The 26,652-nt window shown below is 40.8% G+C and overlaps 1 protein-coding gene across 1 annotated transcript; it reads left to right on the top strand.

The window, feature by feature from the left end:
- Nucleotides 1-1,478: 1,478 nt before the first annotated feature.
- kif5aa (kinesin family member 5A, a) lies at nucleotides 1,479-25,275 on the top strand. The gene is made up of 29 exons (XM_077515117.1): nucleotides 1,479-2,061; nucleotides 7,429-7,516; nucleotides 7,604-7,677; nucleotides 7,817-7,921; nucleotides 7,996-8,044; nucleotides 8,130-8,185; nucleotides 8,275-8,362; nucleotides 10,833-10,957; nucleotides 12,454-12,558; nucleotides 12,650-12,798; nucleotides 12,913-13,061; nucleotides 13,150-13,328; nucleotides 14,664-14,732; nucleotides 14,809-15,015; nucleotides 15,766-15,912; nucleotides 16,319-16,507; nucleotides 16,596-16,713; nucleotides 17,639-17,700; nucleotides 18,558-18,667; nucleotides 18,776-18,877; nucleotides 19,095-19,155; nucleotides 19,285-19,356; nucleotides 19,427-19,531; nucleotides 19,621-19,837; nucleotides 20,036-20,210; nucleotides 20,793-20,872; nucleotides 20,986-21,025; nucleotides 21,514-21,599; nucleotides 22,062-25,275. The coding sequence occupies exons 1-28, from the start codon at nucleotides 1,933-1,935 to the stop codon at nucleotides 21,590-21,592; spliced, it is 3,129 nt and encodes a 1,042-aa protein (XP_077371243.1). The 5' UTR covers nucleotides 1,479-1,932; the 3' UTR covers nucleotides 21,593-21,599; nucleotides 22,062-25,275.
- Nucleotides 25,276-26,652: the final 1,377 nt, after the last annotated feature.

Below are 26,652 nucleotides of genomic sequence, written 5' to 3'. Positions count from 1 at the left end.
AAGAACTTAAAGTTGTAACAAAGGTAAAATATTTGGGCCATGTGTTGAGGGATGACTTAAGTGATGACGATGATGTACTGAGACAGTGCAGAAAGTTATATGCCCAAGCAAATATGCTTGCGCGCAAATTTCGTCACTGTTCTGATGATGTTAAAATTGAACTCTTCAAAGCCTACTGTACTCCATTATATTCCCCACATCTATGGCGCAACTATAGCAAAGGGACAATGAATAAGATCAAGGTTGCATATAATGATGCTTTAAGAATTCTGATAAAATACCCTAGGTGGGAGAGTGCAAGTTTCTTGTTTGTTGCCTCAAATGTTCCAACATTTCATGCACTGTTAAGGAATTTTATATATAAAATTTATGTGTCGAATCAATAGATCTGGTAACGGAATTATAAAATCGATAAATGATCCTTCTTTTAAGTGATTTTAGATACACTTCATTGTTCTGGAAATACTGGTTACATGAACTGTATGTTTTTTTAAACCAAGGGCTATTTTACACGAGTGTTCTTATATTAGTGTGTTTTTTGTATTTTGTTGTATTATTTGTTTGTTCTTAATGGACTTGAGTCTGTCAATAAAGATACCCATTGAGTTTTGTGTTGTAACTTTAAAACGTCTCCGACTGGTCTCCTTCGAACAAACGAATTTGGCGGAGCTAGGGCACAGTCCCAACAATGTCTAACAATGTGAAGATGACTTGAAAAAGTGTAGATACTTTGGGACATTTTAGTCACATAGGAACTAATTCCTTGTTTAACATATAGGACTTCTTTGGCACAAAGTCCACAAATTTTATTCAGAAAATGATGTTAAAATGGCCAAATACATGTCAATGTTGAGTCTTAATGCCACACAATTTCTATGGTAAGTCCTGGCACCCGTTGTTTACAAATATTTTAAAATATTACTTGTGAAATTCGAAATTTGCTGATATTACCTTCTGTTTATTTGTACAGGTTGGTTGAATTATTAATATTTATGGAAAGTAATAAATAACATCTGTGCATTGACAATTCCGAGCCTAGGTCACAGCTCAAAATGGTGGTTAACTCGGTGAAAGGAAGGTCTCCACATATTGAAAGCATTTCACATTTTTGTAATTTGTGAGAATTATTTTGATTTCAAAATGTGATGAAATGTCATTTGCATTGTGGAAATATCAGAAAAGCCCGGATGTTTGGAATTGTCAACATATATAACATGTTCTATAAAAAGCTGTGAGTGTTTGCAATTTTTCATTCCTTGGAAATGACAACTTTCCATCGCAGGTGAGTTGTTTCCTTGTTCTAGCAGGTGTCGTCGCCTATCCTCCTCTTCTCCACGTCTAATATGGCGCCGAGGTCGACGTACGCGTCTTTACTCCATACCAAACATGTATAAACGATGTCTATGTGGGTACCAATTTTACGAGGAAGCAAGCCACGCCCTTCGCGAACTCCGCCAACAGAGGGCGCTAAAGTAGCCTTGTACCTCACTGCCCTTCCAACAGCAGCATCGCTCACCTTCAACCGGCCCGACGCACCCCAAAAGCAAGAAAAGGCAGCTACACGACACCTTATATATCTTCCGGAGAAACGGAGGGCACATTTTAATCTGTTCTTTTAATGATGTAGGCCGGCCATTTGGCGTTTCGACGACTAATTAACGCCGTCCCTGGTCACTGCGACACGAAAGCGCCGCCTAGCTTCTTTGCCTTTTAACGCTTTATAGTCCAGGGGGGAATTAAAAAAAAAAAAAAAAAAAATCAGCCCAAGGTTCTCTCTCTGCAGTCCCTGTGGAAGAAGAAGACGCAACCTCGTTCGTTGGATCTCTCGTCGTGTTTTTTCCTTTACCCGACGCTTCGGGTCCAGGCCGCCACCAGCATCTTCGCCAGCGTCCTCCTCCTCATCCTCTTCATCCTCCTCATCCAATCTGCGCCATGGCCGACGTCCCAGCCGAGTGCAACATAAAAGTGCTGTGTCGCTTTCGACCTCTCAACCAGTCCGAGATCATTCGGGGGGACCTCTTCCTGCCCAAATTCCAAGGAGATGACACTGTCGTCGTCGGGGTAAGCGCGCAAAACGAAATAAATAAATGCAAATCAACACACTTAGAAAAGGGAGTCGCCTTGTGCACGCGAGGCCCTTCATCAATTAATCATCATCATCGCTTTGGGTGTGTGTACGCATATATTCTTGTATTTCTATTTTTGTGCAGTACATTTGATATCCTATTCACTATTCGTGTGTGGATATCTTTGTGTGGACATTTTGTCAGGGCAACATTATTAAAGTTGTGTGTGTGTACATGAACCTGTGCACAGGTTCAGTTCCCACTCAGTGACAGCGTGAATGTGAGTGATTGTTTGTCTCTGTGCCCTGTAACTGCCTGGGCCCAGTCCTGGGTGTAGTCTTGTCTTTTGCCAAATGTCAGCTGGGGTAGGGTCCCATGTGACCCTGAACAGGATAAGCAGTGTACAACATGACGGCCACAACAGTTGTATGGAAAAGGTACTTTTTTTCTATCTACAATTGAGGTATTGTTTTAGAATTTGCATAACATTTCTTTAATTGATTAATTATGTCTATTTTGTATAATTGATTGAGAACTAAAGATGGCAAAAAAATATGTTAGTGTTTTTTTTCTGGTGTTACAAAAAATTGAATTGCTAAAACAATTGAAGATTTCTAATATAAGGACTAAAAACTTATTTGTTTCAATCCATCAAATGATAATTTCTCCGACATATGATTCAAATTTTAGCACTTTTCGGAGGGCTTTCTCATTGTTCTCTAATTCTGGATATTAAATCAATATAAACAAAATGACCCCATTCAGTAACACTAGTAAACCAAATTAGGAAATGTGTTTTTCTTTACTATACTTCAGCATATGTTTGTTTGTATTGTTTTACGAGCACCACACACATCACTCTAAGATGAGAGCAAGAAGAGGTTGGATTGTCGTAAGCAACAATGGAGTCCGAAAGAGACTTCTCAAATTAGGATCAATAATTCCCCGGCCTGCACATTAGCAACTGACCTGCTTTCTCCTCCTATATTGCAGCTCCTCCCAAGTGGCTGATTCCCAATAGTTTTCTTTTTTTTATGTTGAGTCAATATGCTAATAGCGCCTTTCCTCATTGAGTTACCTTGTTGTATACCACGTTGGAGAGTGACGCTATGTGATTTTGTTGCTGTCCTTTGTGTGTGCTGAGTCACTCGTCCCTGCGTCGCACAGTTATTGCTTGTATGGGATTACTTTAAACAGAAAGTTCATCTATAGCACTGTGGAGCTCAGCTACATATTTTATATTCGGCACTAAGGGCAGCATGGTGGTGGCCTAGTGGTCTGCATAATTTCCTTACAGCGAACTGGGAAAGGCTCAATACTAATGACAACAAGAGCAATAGGAGATGGATGGATGGATGGATGGATGGAAAAGACAAGGAAGCCACCAAATCCATTTTGTTGTATTTTAGGGCTGCAATTAAGGATTATTTTAATAATCGATCAATTGTTGATTAATTTTTAGAGTAACTGATGAATCTGATTTTAAAAAATGACATTATTTCACCCCCCCGTGAGTCCTTACCTTATCGTGGTGGAGGGGTTTGCGTGTCCCAATGATCCTAGGAGCTATGTTGTCTGGGGCTTTATGCCCCTGGCAGGGTCACCCATGGCAAACAGGTCCTTGGTGAGGGGCCAGACAAAACATGGCTCGATGACCTCTTATGATGATGACAAATATTGGATCACGGTTTCCCTTGCCCGGACGCAGGTCACCGGGGCCCCCCTCAGGAGCCAGGCCTGGAGGCGGGGCTCCAAGGCGAGCGTCTTCACCCATGGGGCCCGGCCGGGCATAGCCCGAAAAGGCAACATGGGTCCCCCTTCCTATGGGCTCACCACCTACAGGTGTAGGTGGGGCCAAAGAGGTCGGGTGCATAGCGAGCTGGGTGGTGGTCAAAGGCGGGAACTTTGGTGGTCCAATCCCCGGCTACAGAAGCTAGCTCTTGGGACATGGAATGTCACTTCTCTGGCAGGGAAGGAGCCCGAGCTGGTGTGTGAGGCAGAGAAATTCCGACTAGATATAGTCGGACTCTCCTCCACACACGGCTTGGGCTCTGGTACCAATCCTCTCGAGAGGGGTTGGACTCTCTTCCACTCTGGAGTTTCACACGGTGAGAGGCGCAGAGCAGGTGTGGGCATACTTATTGCCTCCCGGCTTGGCGCCTGTACGTTGGGGTTCACCCCGGTAGACGAGAGGGTAGCCTCCCTCCGCCTTCGGGTGGGGGGACGGGTCCTGACTGTTGTTTGTGCATATGCACCAAAAAGCAGTTCAGAGTACCCACCCTTTTTGGAGTCCTTGGAGGGTGTGCTGGAGAGCGCTCCCCCTGGGGAATCCCTCGTCCTGCTGGGGGACTTCAACGCTCACGTGGGCAATGACAGTGAGACCTGGAGGGGCGTGATTGGGAGGAACGGCCCCCCTGATCGGAACCCGAGCGGTGTTCTGTTATTGGACTTCTGTGCTCGTCACGGGTTGTCCATAACGAACACCATGTTCAAACATAAGGGTGTCCATATGTGCACTTGGCACCAGGACACCCTAGGCCGCAGTTCGATGATCGACTTTGTAGTCGTGTCATCGGATTTGCGGCCGCATGTTTTGGACACTCTGGTGATCTGATCACTACCTAGTGGTGTGTTGGCTCCAATGGTGGGGGAAGATGCCGGTCCGACCTGGCAGACCCAAACGTATTGTGAGGGTTTGCTGGGAACGTCTGGCGGAATCCCCTGTCAGAAAGAGTTTCAACGCCCACCTCCGGCAGAACTTCTCCCTTGTCCCGGGGGAGGCGGGGGACATTGAGTCCGAATGGGCTATGTTCCACGCCTCCATTGTTGAGACGGCCGATCGGAGCTGTGGCCGTAAGGTGGTCGGTGCCTGTCGCGGCGGCAATCCTCGAACCCGCTGGTGGACACCAGCGGTAAGGGATGCCGTCAAGCTGAAGAAGGAGTCCTATCGGGCCTTTTTGGCCTGTGGGACTCCGGAGGCAGCTGACAGGTACCGGCTGGCCAAGCGGAATGCCGCTTCGGCGGTTGCTGAGGCAAAAACTCGGACATGGGAGGAGTTCGGTGAGGCCATGGAAAAACGACTTCCGCACGGCTTCGAGGAAATTCTGGTCCACCATCCGGCGTCTCAGGAGAGGAAAGCAGTGCACCATTAACACTGTGTATAGTGGCGATGGGGTGCTACTGACCTCGACTCGGGACGTTGTGAATCGGTGGGGAGAATACTTCGAAGACCTCCTCAATTCCACCGACACGTCTTCCTTTGAGGAAGCAGAGTCTGGGGACTCTAAGGTGGGCTCTCCTATCTCTGGGGACGAAGTCACTGAGGTGGTTGGAAAGCTCCTCAGTGGCAGGGCCCTGGGGGTGGATGAGATCCGCCCGGAGTTCCTAAAGACTCTGGATGTTGTGGGGCTGTCATGGTTGACACGCCTCTACAACATCGCGTGGACATCGGGGATAGTGCCTCTGGATTGGCAGACTGGGGTGGTGGTCCCCCTTTTTAAGAAGGGGGACCGGAGGGTGTGTTCCAACTACAGAGGGATCACACACCTCAGCCTCCCTGGTAAGGTCTATTCAGGGGTGCTGGAGAGGAGGGTCCGTCGGGAAGTCGAATCTTGGATTCAGGAGGAGCAGTGTGGTTTTGGTCCTGGCCGTGGAACAGTGGACCAGCTCTACACCCTCAGCAGGATCCTTGAGGGTGCGTGGGAGTTCGCCCAACCAGTCCACATGTGTTTTGTGGATTTGGAGAAGGCGTTCGACCGTGTCCCTCAGGGAGTCCTGTGGGGGGTGCTTCGGGAGTACGGGGTACCGGGCCCCCTGATACGGGCTGTTCGGTCCCTGTACGACCGTTGCCCGAGTTTGGTCCGCATTGCCGGCAGTAAGTCGGATTCATTTCCTGTGAGAGTTGGACTCCGCCAAGGTTGCCCTTTGTCACCGATTCTGTTCATAATTCTTATGGACAGAATTTCTAGGCGCAGCCGAGGCGTTGAGGGGGTCCGGTTTGGTGGCCTCAGCATTGCATCTCTGCTCTTTGCAGATGATGTGGTGCTGTTGGCTTCATCCAGCCGGGATCTCCAACTCTCACTGGAGCGGTTCGCAGCCGAGTGTGAAGCGGTTGGGATGAAGATCAGCACCTCCAAATCCGAGACCATGGTCCTCAGTCGGAAAAGGGTGGCGTGTCCTCTCCGGGTCGGGGATGAGATCCTGCCCCAAGTGGAGGAGTTCAAGTATCTTGGGGTCTTGTTCACGAGTGAGGGTAGGATGGACCGAGAGATTGACAGGCGGATCGGTGCAGCGTCTGCAGTGATGCGGACTCTGTATCGGTCCGTCGTGGTGAAGAAAGAGCTGAGCCAAAAGGCGAAGCTCTCGATTTACCGGTCGATCTACGTTCCAACCCCCACCTATGGTCACGAGCTGTGGGTCGTGACCGAAAGAACAAGATCCCAGATACAAGCGTCCGAAATGAGTTTCCTCGGCAGGGTGTCCGGGCTCTCCCTTAGAGATAGGGTGAGAAGCTCGGTCATCCGGGAGGGACTCAGAGTTGAGCCGCTGCTCCTCCGGGTTGAGAGGAGCCAGCTGAGGTGGCTCGGGCATCTGGTTCGGATGCCTCCTGGACGCCTCCCTGGGGAGGTGTTCCGGGCATGTCCCACCGGCGGGAGGCCCCGGGGACGACCCAGGACACGCTGGAGAGACTATGTCTCTCGGCTGGCCTGGGAACGCCTTGGAATCCCGCCGGAGGAGGTCTCATTAAAAGTAGTTGTCGATTATTTTGATCAGCGTTCTGCTTTTGTATTTTGTTTTATTTCCTCTGTTTGACAGGTTTACTAATGCTATAGACAAGCTAATGAAAATTAGCAACTTTATTGCGGTCATTTTAAGCCATTAACTGTTACTATAACACCAAAATGGCAATAAGCCATATAAATAGAACATTTTGAATGTGTTTATTCATAGGAAAAATAGCATTCCACTGTTTTGTACTTTATAAAAACAGATTAATAAAATCATTAAATAGCATGTATCATGTAAATGGAAATAGAAATTGTCTCGCTCCTTTGGTGTACATGCCCTGCCCACCAGGGGGGAGTAAATTGCATATTTACTATACACATGAACGTTTCCTCTAGGATTTTTTTTATTTTTATTTTTCAGCAGCGGAGGCAGGCTACACTTGCCAACTTTGGGTTGTGAAAAATCGGGACATTTTCTTCAACAACGTGCCCAGGGGTGGGGGAGTCACGGAAATTCATTCGTAGACAAGGGGGCGGGATTGGTCGTTACTTGAGCTGTGAGCACCTGTGATGTCATTTTCAGTCAACAGTAAGAGGCGATATTCCCTAATATAATGCACGATTTCTCTTTGCAGGGCAAGTCGTACGTGTTTGATCGAGTGTTTCCAACTAACACCACCCAGGAGCAAGTGTACAACACCTGTGCTAAGCAGATTGTCAAAGGTACGAATTCAAACCAGATCATCTAATTATTTAACATTAGTGAAATATCTTTCCTCTCATTGTCATGTAATTTTTCTACACTTATAGATGTTTTGGGGGGCTACAATGGCACCATCTTTGCATATGGACAAACCTCTTCTGGCAAGACTCACACCATGGAGGTACAGTTGTCACAGTTACTTTATTTTGATTGCATCTCTGCTTAGCATCTTATACAACTGTTTTGTGTTGTTGAGTGGTCTGTGATAAGTTGAGTGATTACAAAGTGCAGTTATTTTATGATGTGACTTATTGTTCCAGGGAAAGCTGCACGATCCTCACCAGATGGGCATCATCCCGCGCATTGCGGAGGACATCTTCAACCACATCTTCGCCATGGACGAAAACCTAGAATTCCACATCAAGGTTTTAATGTCGCCCTCTGTTGGCTGATTTTCTGTGTACATTGCTGCTCATCATATTTCCTTTGTCTCTAAAAGGTTTCATATTTTGAAATCTACATGGACAAAATCCGTGACTTGCTGGATGGTGAGTGCCTAAAATAAATATTCTGTGAATGTGCAACATTTATTTGGTATTACACCATTTGCAAATCTTCTTTTTTCTCTCTTAGTGACAAAGACCAACCTGTCTGTCCATGAGGATAAGAACCGTGTACCATATGTCAAGGTGTGTGACAGTTAGGCCTTGTACACGAATGTACTATGACTCATCCAGCGCTCAACCATTAAATGCTCAAACTGGTCTCCAATCCTCAGGGATGCACTGAGCGCTTTGTCTCCAGCCCGGATGAAGTAATGGATGTGATTGATGAGGGCAAATCAAACCGCCATGTTGCTGTTACCAGTAAGTCTCTTGTTCAGCCACCTCACTCATCTATATGGGAGCTAATTGTTTATCTACCTATACATCAAAGGCCACACCCACCAATACATAGACACATTCTCTAAATCTTCTGAGAAGAGTTAGAAGCTTTTATTCATAGTGGACTAAGTGCAATTTCTGGAGAAATTGTGTGGGAATGCAGAAAGTTGAATGCCAATAGCTGAATGCTTATGAAATAAATTGAAATATAAATTCTGTGAAAATTACAAAGTTAGTTGAAAGAACTGAGCAGTATCACAGAGCTGGTAATGATGATCAGTTATATGTATGGAAGTGGGCGTGGAAAGTGGGACTTAGAAAAAGTTCAATGTCAGTCCCATTGAAAATGAATGGGGAAAAGTTGATATTTAACGTCAAACTGTGCGAGTACTGTAAGTAACGTGGAATCAGACGATATATAACCCGGGATGCGTGAATTTTTGAAGCAAGTTGAAATTTGAATGGTGTCAATCGGAATTATTATATGGGAGTTGTTTTTCGGCAAAAAAAGTTGAGCAGAATAAAAATCCGAATAGCATGTGTGGGATGCTTCCAGCATTCCCACAACAAGGAACGAATAACTGCACAACAAGGTCCCAAACACGCTAGACTAGATTTGTACAAAAATCTAGTCTACAAAAATAGAGCCCTTAGTTTAAACTTGATGCATTCGCTTTCTGTGTATCTCTGATATCGTGTTTGAGGAACTATGATGACTCATCCTTCAACCACCGGGCTGATGTACACTGTCTGATTAAGGCCAAAGGATTGTGTGTGTACTTTATGGATTACATGGTGTTGTATGTTAGAAAATGATAAGAACCTTGATTGAATGAGAAGAACATGTTGCCATGGCAACATGCTCACTGCATGACACAGCCGATAAAAGCGGACACATTACGAAGCTTGTCAAAGTGTAACAATCCAAGTCAATTATATCGATGATGGCGTCATTGCAGTCTTGTCATGCTGACTCACTGTGCTGCAAGGACAGCGTTCTGAGTTCTGAAACCTGAACGTTGTTTTTAGGAAGAGATAGTCAGATAGTGCTGCTGCTTCTCTGCATGATGAGGTCACCTTGCTGCACTTACAGTGCAGAGTTTATTTCATGTAAAGAGAATCCCTTCTAATGCAACGGAATCACTCCGTTTAAGGACCTTTTCACAGTTCATCAGCATTCATGGTAATTCTGAAATATCGATGAAATACTTGAATTATATTAAAAGCTACATCATCTATTCTTTTTCAATACGCTATCCTATTCACAGTCACAGGAAAGTTTTTTTTTGTTTTTGTTTTTTTTGCACATCTCAGATCAGATGGCTTAGGCAGCAACAAATGCGCCAGGTTTGAGCATTATCCCTCCCTTGGGAACAGTAAAGGCCAGTAAGGTATTCTTGAATGTCTCTTAAAAAGAGTATCTTGCAATTATTCTGCGTGCACTTCACAAATATGGCACTTTACTGTACTTTAATTTATTTAATTCAATCTCCGGTGTAATAACCTTATTTATTGATTGATTGAATTTTTTGTTTTTTATTTTATTTTTCTTATTATTATTATTATTAATTCAATCTTTGGTGTAATAACCTTATTTATTGATTGATAGAATTTTTATTTTTCATATTATTATTATTATTATTATTATTATTATTATTATTATTATTAATTCAATCTCTGGTGTAATAACGTTATTTATTGATTGATTGAATTATTTTTTTATTTTATTATCTGTTCTCATTGCTGCTGGACATGTAAATTTCCCAGAGGGAGCCATCCCATAGGGATCAATAAAGTCAAGTCTAAGTCTAAGTCTAAGTCTAAGATTGAATTAATAATAATAATAATAATAATAATAATAATAATAATAATAATAAAATACAAATTCAATCAATCAATAAATAAGGTTATTACACCAGAAATTGAATTAATAATAATAATAATAATAATAATAATAATAACAACAATAGTAATAATAATAATAATAATTCAATCAATCAATAAATAGGGTTATTACAAGAGATTGAATTAATAATAATATAATAATAATAATAATAATAATAATAATAATAATAATAATAATAATAATAATAATAATAATAATAATAAATAAAAATTAAATCAATCAATAAATAAGGTTATTACACCAGAGATTGAATTAAATAAATTAAAGTATAGTAAAGTGCCATATTTGTGAAGTGAAGTAAAAAAGTCACTGAATTAAAATGAGTCTACATGATCATGAATTGAGGTAACTGTTATTTTGCTTGTTTTATATAAATTATAATTAGCATCAAATACATACAAAGCAAATACAATACTGTAAACAAAAGGTGCCCGAAACAGAGAATGGAGTGGGAGATCGGCAGGCTCATCAGTGCCGTGTCTGCGGTGATGCGGACTCTGCGGATTGATTTATATTAAAAGTGGTGTTGTTTCTGTATCTGTGCAGACATGAATGAGCACAGCTCTCGCAGCCACAGCATCTTCCTGATCAACATCAAGCAGGAGCATGTGGAGACCGAGCAGAAGCTTTGTGGAAAGCTCTATTTGGTGGACCTGGCGGGAAGTGAGAAGGTGGGATAAAAATCAAACATCAAATAAAAATAAAAACAAGAGATTCAGATAGTGATAGAAACTGCACCATTAGCTCAGCAGTAGACCGGTGCTAGTTGTATGACTTGTTATACTTTGAAATATTTCTTAGAATTAATACATCATAAATAAACACAACATATACCAGAGGAAATATTTTTTGTATTCATGTCATTTTCATACTTTGTGTCAGTACATCAAATAGAGGGAGTTAACATGTGAAATGTTCCACCAACAATGGGTAAGTTGTCACACTATATGGATTTTGCAACAAATAAAACAAGGACAAAATGATCCTTGTTCTCCTGGGGTTTTTGTTTGATTTTACAGCCAGAGAAATTGTTTATCATTAATCTTGAAAAATTTACCATAGGTACCATACCATCAGTGAGCAAACTTTAAAATATTATGAAATAAATTAAAGTCCTTAGGTCATAGCGCCCAGCCTCAAATGTCTGTTTTGCTTCCCTTAAACTGGAATTTTTAGATTAAATTGGAAAAAAACCAAAAAACAAAACAAAAAACACCATTTTGGTTAATGGGTTGATCATAAAATTTAAACCAGTCCAGACATGTGTGCATCCTGTAGTTCCAACAACTAGAAAATACATTTTTAAACAGTGAAACGAAATCTGGCAAACTAAATTCCTCAAACTTCAGACTCATCATCTGAAGAACAATTCTGGCATACGTAAACAGAGTTGCCAGAGGTGCATTTTTCATTGGCCCATTCTTTGCATATATGACAACAAACCCCAAAATGACTTGCCCCAAACTACCATGTTGGCTAATACTTGCTCTAGTTTAAAGTTAGATTAAAACAGAGCAGTGACTGAGGCGCGATAAATGCCTGAATCTCTCCTCAAACGCGTCCACATGATTTGCTGCTAGAATTTGTCTATGTACAATGGCTGTTTCAAAAAATATGAAGTTGAAAAATTTTACTTGGGTTGTGCAAAACGGATAACTGGCACTCATGTCAGTTCACAAAGTGCTATTCTCTTCTCAGACAGTAAACAACCCCTGACCATTTATACGAAGAAAACTAGTATTCCACTTTTTCGTTGCACCTTTTGGTGGAGAAGAAAATTGCAACGTGACTTACCCGATACGACTAGCGCCGGTCTCCCCTAAGTGTCATATTCATAGTAGGAAGGATAAACAGCCAGGTTTCTGAACGTTTATATTATAATTTACTTTCTAAAATTTGTGATTAAAAACAAAACAAAACAAAGAAAGACACATCCAAGTAAATTTAAGTGAATTTTACATAAATTCCGATTCATACAGAACCACTTCAGTGCTAATCTGACAAGGCAATTGTGCTAAGAAACTAATTTAAAATGGATTTAATAGCATTCTAAATCCTGCTCATTTAATACAGTATATCCACACATACGCACACATGCAAACATTGCCTCCCAATCGGAGATGTCAGATGTTGTATTTGACTTGTGACCATCCACCCTATGCATCAGGTCAGTAAGACGGGGGCTGCAGGAGCCGTACTGGATGAGGCCAAAAACATCAACAAGTCTCTGTCCGCCCTGGGAAATGTCATCTCCGCCTTGGCCGAGGGCACGGTGAGCGTTCATTCTTCCTTTTTCATGTCTGTCCTTTCCCCAGCCTCTTATCTAAAGGCAGCGTTGCCTACTGTATCTTCTCCTTTCATAGAAAAGTCACGTGCCATACCGTGACAGCAAAATGACTCGCATCCTGCAAGACTCTCTTGGCGGCAATTGTCGCACCACCATGTTCATTTGCTGCTCACCTTCCAGCTATAACGATGCTGAGACTAAGTCCACGCTGATGTTTGGACAACGGTACAACTATCACTACATTTCTTTTTATACTTTTCGTTGGGAAATTATTCCTAAAAAAATTTTTTTGACACACTCCAAATTCATTTAATTGCTCCCCTATGTGTTACATAACAGTGCTAAGACTATTCGAAACACGGCTTCCATCAACCTGGAACTGACAGCTGAGCAGTGGAAGAGGAAGTACGAGAAGGAGAAGGAGAAGAACAAGACTTTGAAGGACAGCATCCAAAAGCTGGAGGCTGAGCTCAACCGCTGGAGGAACGGTGAGGAAATTTGAAATCCACAACCAAATGAACATTCTCTGAAAAATGATGCAACTCTCTAAGTCTGTGCCGTCGTCACTTGGTCCAGGAGAGGATGTACCCGAGACGGAGAGGACCCAACCGGAGATCGTGAGCCGTTACGAGTCGGTGGAAGAGCGGCCCGTCCTGGATAACGACACCTCTTCAATCGTGGTGCGCATTTCCGAGGAGGAGCGCCAGAAATACGAGGAGGAGATTCGCAAACTGTACAAGCAGCTGGATGATAAGGTAGGATTCGTTCAGCATTCTCGGCACATCAGCTCGGCAGGGAATGACACTTGATTATCACAATCAAAAACAGTATTATCGCAAAAAAAAAAAAAAAAATAAAAAAAAAAAGGTACTTGCGCCTAAGCCAGAGGTCGGTGACCTTTACTGTAAATAGAGCCATTTTAGGCCAAAAAAAATAGCCAAAAATCTGTCTGGAGCCGCGAAAAAATTCAACATTGTCATGAAGCAAACAGTGTGTAATATAATATACCGAAGGCACAAAAAATGCAGCATCCAATACATAGAGATTCATTGATAATTTTTCATACTTTTGTAGACTTTTCTACCTTTCTGTCAAATTTCTGACATTTTTGGTAATTGTATGCACATATTATGTTAATTCTCTGCCTGTAGTCTTCCTTTTTTGGACATTTTATGTTTTGTTTTATTTTTACATTTTTTTCCGCCTTTTTTGCTATACCTTTTCTGATATTTTTGGCAATTTTGTGGACATTTTATGATCATTTTTGTGATCTCGTCTTTTGTTTCTGGATATGTTATAGCTACTTTTTGAACGTTTTCCTTCCTGCCTTTTTCATTAAAATTATTTGTGATTTTTGGCAATTTTATGGATATTTTATGGTATTTTTCTGCATTCCTCTTCCTTTTTGGACATTTTTGGGAAGTTAAAAAAAACAACCTTTTCATCTACCTTTTGTCTCTCTTTCTGGCAACAGAAAAAATTTGGACTGATTTTTTAAAAATTTTTGATTATTCGTTTTTTTTTTTTTTTTGTCTAAATCATTAATTCATTTGAAGAATATTTTATCTAAAAAATGAAAATAAACATGTAAAGAAAAAAAAAAAGTAAATTTTTACTTTTTTTTTTTTTTTTTTTTTTTTTTTTTAGAGCTCCAGAGGGACTAAAGAGTTTTGCAGAATTACCTCAAGTGCATGTACCCAATATATAGAACTTTATTCACATAACAATGTAGTTTTGGTAGGTATTTATTTATGGCCATTATATTACTTTCTATTAAATATACAGGTGCTCAAGGATGCAGATGAAAATCTAATGTAGGAATAAGTCCTAATTTTACGACACATATTTTAATTCAATTTTTTTTTGTGGGCTTTTAAATTTCTTTGTATAATTCTGATTTAAATATAAATAAATCTGCGTGCCCTGTGATTGACTGGCGACTAGTGCAAGGTGTAGTCTGCCTGTCCCGCAAAGTCAGCTGAAAAATAGATTCCAGCCTCCCCTGACCCTCAACAGGTTAAAATGTTATCGAAAATGGATAGGCGGATATGTTAGTGGGCCTTGTCATGGAGATGTAATATTTATTACAGGACGATGAGATCAACCTGCAGTGTCAGCTGGTGGAGAAACTCAAGCAGCAAATGTTGGATCAGGATGAGGTACGCACCAACTGACACACGCAGAGTCGCTCGCATATAAAGTCTTCTTTCTTACGCGTGTCATCTTTACCGGCAGCTCTTGGCGTCTTCGCGTGGGGACGGCGACAAGGTGCAGGCAGAGCTCGGCAGGCTGCAAGTGGAAAGTGACTGCGCCAAGGCAGAGGTGAAGGAGGTGCTGCAGGCTCTGGAGGAGCTGGCCATCAACTATGACCAAAAGAGCCAGGAGGTAGAGGAGAAAGGTCTGCAAAACCAGCTGCTGGCTGACCAGCTGGCTCAGAAAATGGTACGGTCAGGAAGAAGAGCAGTGCAAATCTGTTTGTGAAGTGGTACATGCTACTGCCTCTTGTGGAGACAGCGCGAGTGTGGTTCCCAGTTAGGTGCCTCGATAGAAAAATGGTTGGCTTGTGTCAGGCAGCATCTGAAGTAAAAACTGCCAAACAAGTCACATGCGTGACCTGATGTGGTGGCCTCGGATGGGACAAGATGAAAGTCGCCACAACATTAAAGGACAAATATTGTTATTGTTGTGTTCCCACAATTTGAAATAGTTCCTAACTTGCTCGCTCACTCCCACATTGTCATGCCTAAGTGGCTCACAAAAATTGACTTTGCTATGTTTTCACAATAAAAGAAATTAAGCAATATATTTTCCACAAAATGTTCCCTTTAAGGCTTTATAAGGCAAGAAAATGTAATTGTAATATGTTCAAAATGGATGCCGAAGCTTACTAAAACAAAATTGTGATGCCAGTCCACTTCATAATGAAAAATATTGACAATATTATTATTATGAATATAAAAAAGAGATCAAGTAGAATGAAATTAAATTACAGTACATCAATACATTAATTAAGAGTGGCCTAAGTGAAGAATTACTTACTATGGCACGTTACATTTTTCTAAAATGTACATAAAAATACTATTGTTAACATTTCATGAGCTATTCTAATTTTACATTTGATATGATTAGATTATCTTTACAGATGTGTAACCAGTTACATTCTGTCCACATTCTCTGGTCTGTCTGAACCAGGCGAGTCTGATGGAGCTGGAGGCGGAGCTATCTCGCATGCAGGAAGTGAGCGGCCAGCAGAGGAAGCGTATTGCTGACGTCCTCAATGGGCTGATGAGGGACCTGAGCGAGTTCAGCTCCATCGTGGGCAATGGCGAAATCAAGCTGGTGGGATGGATGGATGGATGGATGGATGGATGGATGGGTGGGTGGGTGGATGGATGGATGGATGGATGGATGGATGGATGGATGGATGGATGGATGGATGGATGGATGGGTGGATGGATGGATGGATGGGTGGATGGATGGATGGGTGGATGGATGGATGGATGGGTGGATGGATGGATGGGTGGATGAATGGATATTTTGTATGACTTACTTGTTTTCCCCCAGGTACGTTTTGAATTACAAATTGTATGACCTTTAGGGTATTCGACAACATGAATGCAAATATGAGACATTAGCAAAATAAATATGGACAAATTCAGTAATATGTATAGAATGCATGACGCACTGGTATAGAAATCTGGATGTGTGGATGACACCTGAAAGCCATATTTCCTCCTATGCTCAGCCGGTGGAGATCAGCGGCGCCATTGAGGAGGAGTTCACGGTGGCTCGCCTCTACATCAGCAAGATCAAGTCGGAGGTGAAGAGCATGGTGAAGCGTTGCCGTCAACTGGAGAACATGCAGCTGGAGTGTCACCGCAAGATGGAGGAGACTGGGAGGGAGCTTTCCTCTTGCCACCTCCTCATCTCTCAGGTGAGGCCCTCAGGAACAAACAAGAAAGAAATGAGGTTTCTGCCGTGGTTATTATGTGACGGGTGATAAAGCTAACATTGCATTGCAGCATGAAGCTAAGATTCGCTCCCTTACTGAGTACATGCAGAGTGTGGAGCACAAGAAGAGGCTTCTGGAGGAAAGTCATGACTCTCTGAGCGAAGAGTTGGCCAAGCTGCAAGACCAAGGTAATTTTCAGGACAATGCAACAAGATGATGGAAATGGGTAAAACAAATCTTAAACATTCAGGGCCATATTCTCCCGTTGTTGTTTTTTTGTTTTTTGTTTTTTTTACACGCCTGGCTTGTGTACCTTTCATCTCTGCACATTCTCCAGTCCAGACTTTCAGTTTTCTTGAGACATAGGAATGTCATAGAAAACCATTTGGAAAATGCAGCACACTTTAAACAATGACATAACCTTCCATAACAGATTTGTCGTATTTGACGATTGACATAGAAGTAGATAGAAAATAAATAAATAAATAGTAATAAGTTATTGCTGCTACCATGTCAAGAGCCCACACAGAACCGCACATGCATCTAATCCAGTGCTTCTTAATCATTTTTTGCGACAGCCCACACAGGAAGGAGAATATATTTCATACCACCACTGAACTCTCCGCTGCGACTATAAATAGTATCATTTGCCTATTAAATTTTAAGTACGCCTGTAGAGAAGCTCCTTTGCGCACTCTGGTAATGAGAGCGCCACTGCCACCTACTGTAGTGGATTTGCAATTACACTTTATTCTAGTATAGCTTGAAAAAAAAGATATGTAGTGCACGTTTTAACAGGCTAATTCTAGTGCATGTTTATGAATTTTTATTTTTATTATTATTTATTTCACCCTGCATGAACATAAGATATTTAAGTGATTCAAATGACAGATAAATGTCCATGATTGTTTTTATTTATTTTTTACCCACAATAAAAGTAACTCTCAAAAAGAGTTAAAATATACAAAGTACGTAATACATAATCAGTGAGTGAATGGGGGCATCCCTGGATGAATATCTATACACACAAAAAACACAGCATTACTTTATTTTTTTGTGAGTGTGATTTGTGTTCAGGGTCCAACCCTTTCTCCTTTTCTCCTCTTCTACAAGATAATTCTCTTCTGGAAGAGAAAGATGGAGAGAAGGGAGAGACTGAAGATGGAAATGTGAAGGTAAAAAATATACCAAAATGGTGGTGTTTTTTTTTCATATGTAACTTTAAAGGAGACAGACTGAGCTCAGAATAAAAGGTCGCTGACATGTCTCCATCAAAATACAGTAAGGATAAAAAAATAAATAAAAATGATCGCACAATTACAGCATTCTGTTTGAATTCACTCAGTTCTTGGGTAGGGGAGGGTGGCGTGTTAACTGTCCCATGTACGGCATTTGTTAACATGACGACCGGGGGTAGATTTGGACTTTTGTGACAAGGTGAATATTATCCTCAATAATGTTAATTTAGTGACTTTACCCACTTCTTTAGAACTACAATTTTAAAAAAATGATTATGTTAAAAGTTTTTGTTCTGTTATTGGAGACCTCTGGAGACACTGAATCCCTCAAGTGCGTCCTGACTGCAAATAAATCTATGTGCAAAGCCACAACTGGCTAATTTAACCATATCCACAGTATGTGCATTGTGACGTCCCAGTTTGGAAAATTCAGAACAGGAAGTTCACAGACCAATTTTCAAAAATAATCTTTACTTGTTCAGTTTTACACTAAACTCAGCGTGGACAGCTACTGAAAAGACCTAACCATTTGTATACAAATAATTTAAGTCATGGTATGACCCCTTTAAATATTGATTTAATTAATAGTGTTTGGAACATATAAAAACAATTAATTGTATAAAAATGCACAAATGTTATGTAAATTGGTGCTGTTCATTATAAAATTGACATTTCATGAGCTCGTCATGAATGTGATGTACACTTTTACTATTGAAAAAGGTAGTTTTTTTTTAAAACAAACAAATGGTTGAATGATGTGTTCTGTTTCCTTCCAATTCAATTTGAAACTGCAGAAGATTAGCCGCCAGCAGGGCGAGTCTCACCGCGGCCTCCATCACAAGCAGCTGGCACGTCTGCGTGATGAGATCAATGAGAAGCAGAGGCTCATCGACGAACTCACAGAGTCTGTAACTCTTAACCTCCAAAATATTGTTTTCGCTATTACTAAACATTGATTTGCTTGTCATGAAGAATAGAACATGACGTTAATAGTACATGTCATCATTTCCAGTCGCAATTCCAAGATGGAGCTGGAGCTGGCTCAGGTTCGCTCCGACTTTGAACGTCTGAAGAGTCAGGACAGCAGCAAGAGCGAGCGTCTGGAGGAGCTCTCGTAAGTCATCTTCCAATTTGCGCTCAACTGAATGTGTGCGGGCCGCCAATGGCTGTTGGCAAAATCAAAACGGACAGAGTTCAAATGGATAGAGTGGAACCTAGAAATTTTAAATGTTTGAAGGGTGAATATTTGTCAAACATGAATCCAGAACCAGCAGGATGACGTTTTGTGTTTTTTTTTCTTTCTTTCTCATACTTTTTCCTCTTACTGTCAGATTCCTGCACGAGCGCCATGAGCAGACTAAACAGGACCTGAAGGGTTTGGAGGAGACTGTTGTGAGTAAACCTTAAACCACCAAACTTTGTCTTCAGGGGCTTTTTTCATATCTCATTTATGTCCTTTCTGGAATATCAGATTTTCCAAGTTACACCCTCTAACCTTCTCTTCACCCGTCCTTGCACTAGGCCCGTGAGCTCCAGACCCTCCACAACCTCCGCAAGCTGTTTGTTCAAGACCTCACGTCGCGGGTTAAAAAAGTATGTCAACATACTCTTCATCTTGTTGTGAAGTTTATTTATATTGTGCTTTCTTCCACCACTTCTACAGAGTTCCGAAATGGAACCGGATGATAGCGGGGGGTCTTGCACCCAGAAGCAGAAGATTTCCTTTCTTGAGAATAACCTGGACCAACTTACAAAGGTTCACAAACAGGTGAGGAGGCATCTTTTCTATTGTCTACGTCCATCAAGTGACATCATGAGCACTCAACTTTGTCCTCTGACTTCGTCACATCCATCCAGCTGGTTCGTGACAATGCAGATCTGCGTTGTGAGCTTCCAAAGCTGGAGAAACGTCTTCGGTCTACTGCTGAGAGAGTTAAGGCCCTGGAGACTGCACTGAGGGACGCCAAGGAGGGCGCCATGATGGACCGCCGTCGTTACCAGCAGGAAGTCGACCGCATCAAAGATGCCATGAGGGCTAAGAACGCCATGCGACGCCCTCATGCGGCGCAGATCGGTACTGGTTCTCGAATTTGACGACAACTGAGATGCGTCTCTTTAATTTGTCTTTAACGTTTACAAAACAAAATTGTCTCCAATGTTTGCAAAAACATGTGTGTTATTTGAAGATAATGTAAAGGAGCTGAATAACCTGTGCAGAAAATGGATTGGAAGTGATGAACATTGATGACAGTGGTCCTCATTTCGTCCCCAGCCAAGCCCGTGAGGCCGAAGCACATGCCCGTCTGCTCTCCCAGCAACCCCTTCTACTCGTACATCCGGGCCACTGAGCACGCCAACACCTACAGCAACGCCGTCTTTCAGAGCAACATGACGCCAAACAACTCCGCAAGCATCAACTGCAACCCCAACTCTGTTCAGACCAACACGTGTGTTTGAAATATTTTTGCCAAAGACCACTCGTACTATAGGGTTTGGAACTGCTTGATTATTTATTAGGAATGTAACGATATCCAAACATCATGATATGATATTATCACGATAATGTGGGGAGGTTGGCAATATTAAAAAACAAAAAAAAAAAACAAAAAAAAAACAGGTCACATTATTGAAAAAACAAATGAGCTCATACTAAAAAAAAGCACATTATTGTGCTTTTCTACATAACAGCAATGCATATACAATCTCTAATGACACTTAATATTGAGGCACTGACTTGCTAATGCACGCACACACTAAGTTCCTCCACATACTGACTCGGTTCACAAGGGTTATTATGTTCCCCTTCATCTGACCATTAGCGTGGATTTTAAACATAAAAGGGCCAAAACATGCCCTATGAAAATTAAAGGGCAATAAAAATAAAAAAAAGCCACTAGAGGGTGCTAAAACTGCACAAATTGAAATCAACATGACATGACGACGATGATATTGTGGTAGTTTTCATATCGCGATATCATGATATTTCTGTTACCGTTACATCCCTATTATTTATATTTGTTGTTTTACAGAGTTTCCACAGCATTGGGCTATAGAGCAGGCAGATACAATGGAGACACACTCGAGTCCTTCCCACTAAATATTGACAATGGTGAGCATGCAATACATGTATCCAAGTAACAGTTCAGTTCGATGTTAATCGTAAATTCAATCTATTAGTCAAGCAGGAAGTATGTGTTAAAACTAATTTTCTATTGCCAACAGGAAACAGCACGAGTGACACAAGAGATATCAACGACAACAGGTGAGCGTATTGAGCTTTTTCAGTGTATAAACACAGTATCACCAGGATCCTCAATATTAGGTACAGCTGCACAATTTGAAAATGAGAGCCAATACAAGAGCTGTATCAAACATTCTGCTTGTGCAAATACAATAATGCTCAGTTTTGATTGACATTTTCATTTGACAAGATGTTCGTTATCGTGGTTGTAGTTTTCAGTGGTGTGGAACTGTTCACCATCATACTGGTGGTTGTTTCTAAGCTAAATTTAACTATATTGACAAACACTCATTCACACTCCTATCAATAGACAGTTTAAGATCAACTTTATAAACCTTTATGTGAAAATTTGCAAGAGTATAGGGGGCATCCAGAATTGTACAAGTACCTGTAGTGAAACGAAGGAACCAAAATGCCAGCCAAAATTGAACATTATTTACTTAGTGAGAAGTAGAATGGAGGAAATGGTCCAATGGAAGACGTATTGTTTTGTTTTGTTTGTTAAACAGGAGCGATGTGCACTGTGGCAGCCAGGTGGACGATTCAAACAGACATTTAGTCACTCACCAGGAGACAGCTGCAAGTTAATACCAAGGTAACAAGATACAGACAGGCGTTGGACATAATTTAAAATTTACTTTCAATTCAAATCCAGTAATAGTGCAGAAAATGTATATATACATATATATACATATATATACATATATATATATATATATATATATATATATATATATATATATATATATATATATATATATATATATAAAACACTATGTATTGTTGAAGCAGTTTTAGATAGGTGCCTTTAAGAGGCAGGGCCAAGGTGGATGAGGTTGGCCACTAGCTCAACTATGGTATTTCTGCATGTGAGTGTCAGGGCGTGAGCTGTGGCCAACAGCAGCTCCTTCATGACTGTGCTCGTTGTGTTTATAAACAGCTGAAACGTGCATTGTCCAACTGTGGCTCTCCTTTCCCACATGCAATATTACTATTTTAGTATTATTATTATTATTATTATTTTAATTGATTATAATTTTTGTTGGTCTCTCCCCAGGTGATGACCCAACACTCCACATGTCCGAGGACCCACACCTTCCACCCCAGCAATCTGCATGCAGCCTTCCCCTCCATTCCTCCAACCACATCGCCAGTGAAGATGATGATGATGATGATGATGATGATGCTGATGATGATGATGATGCTGATGATGATGGTGATGGTGATCTATAGCTTTGTAGTCTTTTAAGTAGATCAAGCTCCTCCTTCCTTCTTCTCGCGCCACAGATTTACTTCTATAGGCGGGTAGTTGTCAATTAAGTCAGCGCAGGATTATTATTATATTATTTGTTTTGTAAATATAGAACCTGGCAATCAAGCCAATCCAGTTGCCCTTGGGATATTTTGGAATTTGAATCTTGCAAAAAAAAAAAAAAAAAAAAAAAGTAGTGGTTTATACTGTAGTTGAGATTTTTGACCAGCATATCTTTTTTTGTGTTAATGTACAACCTCCCCCCGCACACGTCGTCTTCTTAAAGGGCCTCATGTGGTAGGCCCTAGTCATAAACAGGGCCACAGTGTCCATAATGCCTGCTCCTTACAGAAGGCCCCCCCCCCCCCCCCACACACACACACACGCCCCCCCCCCCCCCCCCCCCACACACACACACACACATACACACACATACAAACACATAAACAGCATGCATGTCACTTAGCGGGTTAGCTTCCAAATATTTGCATGTTTGTGATTCCAGTCAGGAGTGAACCGTCCGATTGACCTGAACACATAATAGAAAGGGAAAGATTGGTTTTACACTATATGGCATCACTGACCAAATTCTGATTTTTGTCACATCACGAGGCCTCGTTTGCATACGTATGTCAGTGTAAGCAGGAAAAAACACATCTTCCGATCAATTGTACATGGATAAAAATACAAAATAATAATAATGAGATATCTTTCAAGATGCCTGCTGTGTAAATGGTCGGATCAGATATTCTGTCACTACAAATCAAATGTCATTGAAATATGCCAACCGTTGACGTACACAGAAACATCTATCCAAACAACAGTACAGTCTATAGCAGGGGTGTCCAAACTTTTTCATTTGAGGGCCACATACATAAAATCAGAAGGACGCAAGGGCCACATAATGTTATGAAGAGAAATTGTGTTTAGTCCTAAAAATTGTACAAATAATTTATTTGTGCTTTTGCATCTTTAGAAAAATGGTACAGTATATAAACCAATTTATTTGTAATATGGCAATAGGGTTATTATAGTTTTGGAGTTTTTTATTTTAGTTAGTTTTTATTAGTTTTCAGGGTGGTTCTGTTAGTTTTTATTAGTTTAGTTCTTTAAAAAATGCTTAGTTTTAGTTTAGTTTGTTAGTTTCAGTATTAGTATTTTTTATTTATTTTTTTAATGTGTATTACTTGTGCGCAATATTTAAAAAACACCATGGGAGCGACGTCATCTTTTGGTTCTTTTCTATTGGCTGCTGCTAGAGACGTCACTTCTATGTGACATAATTTCAAGCGTCATTATTCCAGTTTATATAAATACAAAATAAATCTACTAAAAATCACATTTAAAATCATCCCCAAAGGTTCATGCATTAAATTAATTCCCAAAGACTAAAATGAAGGACATGTTTGCTATAATTATAGTTAGTTTTAGTTAGTTTTGTAAACATAAAATGTAGTTTCAGTTAGTTTTTGTTTTTTAAAAAGCATTTTCATTTTTATTTTATTTCGGTAACAATATTGTTTTTTGAATTTTAGTTTTAGTTTTTTCATTAGTTTTAGTTAACTAAAATAATAACCTTTAATGGCACCTGTTTTTCGATACCCTCCCTTCTTATTTTAACCATCTCCAAACATTTTTTATTTTTATTTTTAATTTGAACTGAGTTAAATGGCATTTTTAGCATATGTCGCGGGCCACTGAAAAATGGACGCCGGGCCGCAAATGGCCTCCGGGCCATAGTTTGGACACCACGGTCTATAGACTACTATTTTCGTTTATGCCTTTATTAAAAGTTTAAAGCAGATCACATATGCTAAAGGCACAAAATTGGAATTGAGAGTTAAGACCTGTAATGGAAATCATCATCCCTAATGTGGTACCGTTGCTTTGTTTTGAAGTAAATGTCTGAAGTGTTGTCTTCACATGATATCAAGTCATAACACACAAACACCCCACTCTTAAAGGGAAAGATACGAACAGACCGGCAAATCATTTATGTGCTTTAATATTGTGATGCTTCAGTTTGTTGGCATTGTCGGGTGACATTTACTGCTGCTGATATCCACACGTTCAGAGTTCAGAAACAAGACTTCACCATCAATGTAAATTCGTTGGACAATATTCGAGAGCGTCCCAGAACTTTAGAGTCTTTAATTGAGAACCAGGCAAAAATCCAATGCTGAGAGAACATTTGCGAGGAAGTCCCCAGCTGAGCAGCCACCAGTCTGGTTTGGACCAACAAGAGAGCGTTTGTTGTATTACTGAGTCACGCTGTGATTCTTCCGTCATAAATCCTGACCAGCCAATCAGGAGAGAAGAACACTGTGTGTTGTAAGTGAACAGATGCATGTGGATTTTGCTCAGGGTCTGAATTAAAAAACACACCAAGTTGCATGCGTTCATCCATACATGCTCTTCTGCATGTTTGAATTTTGTCATTAAGATTCATACATTAGAGAAATTTGGGGAAATGTGGGGTTAAACAAAAACTTTATATTGCAATGTTAACAAAGGGACTTTATCTAGACATGCACCAAGATTTGACATACTGTAACGGTGTAACCACTCCATCCCACATGACTATATGAGGAAATGCTTCAAAGTGGTCAGCGCCTGCAGTTTGTGTCCAAGCAGACCCTCTATTTGACATCATGTTCCAATTCGAATCTACTTTATGTGAAGACCATATGTCGTTAGGAAATGGGCGTGTGTACATTATTGTCATCTGCTACTTCCACTGTCTGGTTTCAACATATCTTATATATATAGAGATATACAGTATATATGTGCTATTTATTGTTCATCTTGTAATTAAGACATAGTAACCTGCAAGAGAACGTTACACTGGAAAATCTAAAATATTTGTTCTATTTATTTCTGTAGGCCTGTACTGTAGCATTGACATACTGTAATAACCACTGTGCAAGCAAGACTCCTGTTTGTAAATATACATATATACCGCATTGTATGTGAGCCATTGTGTTGTCGTTAAAAGTTAAATAAACTTGGAGAAAGGGAATCAAGTTGTTGTTGACTGGCCAACAATTCTCACAGAAGTCATTTTACTGTGTCACTGTTTCTTTGCACATCAGGTTTACATCCTTCCCGTAAGGAATCTGGATCTTTATTTGCCACAAGCAAGCAATGTTATGGAACATGTTTATATGTCTTAATATCCAGTGTTTTTTGGGGGGTTTTTGTCTTCTGTATACTAAGTACTAATGAAATTCATAGAATGAGAATCCATTTTGTGTACAAAAAAATATATATGTTTTTTAAAGAAAAGTGTTAGCTGTTCCAAGGTGTCAAAACGGGTATTTGTATTCTTCTCAAATGTCTTGAATTACTGTCCAAGTGACACAGCCCTAGTGGACAGAGGAAATTCCTTTATAATGAGCAGCTCTGTGGTTCCCATGAGAACGGAAGTGGTGATGTAAACAGCATTTGGAGAAGCATCATTATGAATACACAATAGGTTTTTGGACCACAGAGTAATATGCGTTCAAATTTTAACATCACGACAAGCAACATTTGGCACTTCACCAACAGCACGTCGCCATTGAGAGGCTTCAAATGGGATATTTCAGACGGTTTAGTTTCAGAGTGTCCAATTACTGTTGCAATGCATTTTAGGTTTATCCCTAAATTTCACCCTACATGTTTTTGTGAGTACAGTAATAGTTTATAATATCCATTCATTGGCGATAGAAAACTTTTGTACCCGGGTCACCTGGTCCTCGCTCGCCTCGTGCACTATTGTACGCTCTCGTGACCTCAGCTCCACACACGCTGAGGAGGAAACCAATATCAATATGATGACCGGCGACCTCCCTCCCCCTGGACCCTCACGAAACTCTTTTCTTCACTCTTCGTCGGATAAACGTAGAGAAAGACAGCATTCGCTGCACATGTTTGTCAAGCCTTATTAACTCAACGAGGAGCCAGGTACGAGTCGACTCATAAGCTTTTGTAATTGTCATGACTAGGGTCATGCAGGGCTAATGTTTGGGTCCTGTCTCATGTCTAGGGCCGCGCCAGGGTTAAGTTTGAGTTGAGTTTATGACCTGTTGGGTGCGAGGTCAAGTGTCTGTTTTGAACTGATGCAATCGGCTTGTAATTAGGTGATGTCAAGAATCTTTAATCTCTCTATATGGTTAGAAGCCAGTCAGCAGCAAATCATATAAATCCATGTCAGTCCTGTTTCAGCTCCTTATATGGTCAGGAGCCAGTCAGCAGTGAATCAGATAAATCCATGTCAGTCCTGTTTCAGCGACCTATCAGGGTTACCCACATGTCTAGCCACAGCCAATCAGATCAATTCACTGTTCTGTTTTTAAGATGTCTGAGAAATGTGTGTGTTGCCGGATTATTAACCCTGTTCCTGAGTGCTTCTCCG

Source organism: Festucalex cinctus, chromosome 2, assembly GCF_051991245.1.
Source record: "Festucalex cinctus isolate MCC-2025b chromosome 2, RoL_Fcin_1.0, whole genome shotgun sequence".
NCBI lineage: Eukaryota > Metazoa > Chordata > Actinopteri > Syngnathiformes > Syngnathidae > Festucalex > Festucalex cinctus.
This window is presented reverse-complemented; position numbering and strand designations above follow the sequence as displayed.

Excerpts from the sequence above, each read along its gene's own strand:
- kif5aa (XM_077515117.1), top strand. The coding sequence starts at position 1,933 with ATGGCCGACGTCCCAGCCGAGTGCAACATAAAAGTGCTGTGTCGCTTT. Across the intron at positions 15,913-16,318 it reads GCAATGGCGAAATCAAGCTG|CCGGTGGAGATCAGCGGCGC; the intron begins GTGGGATGGATG and ends TCCTATGCTCAG. Across the intron at positions 16,508-16,595 it reads GCCACCTCCTCATCTCTCAG|CATGAAGCTAAGATTCGCTC; the intron begins GTGAGGCCCTCA and ends ATTGCATTGCAG.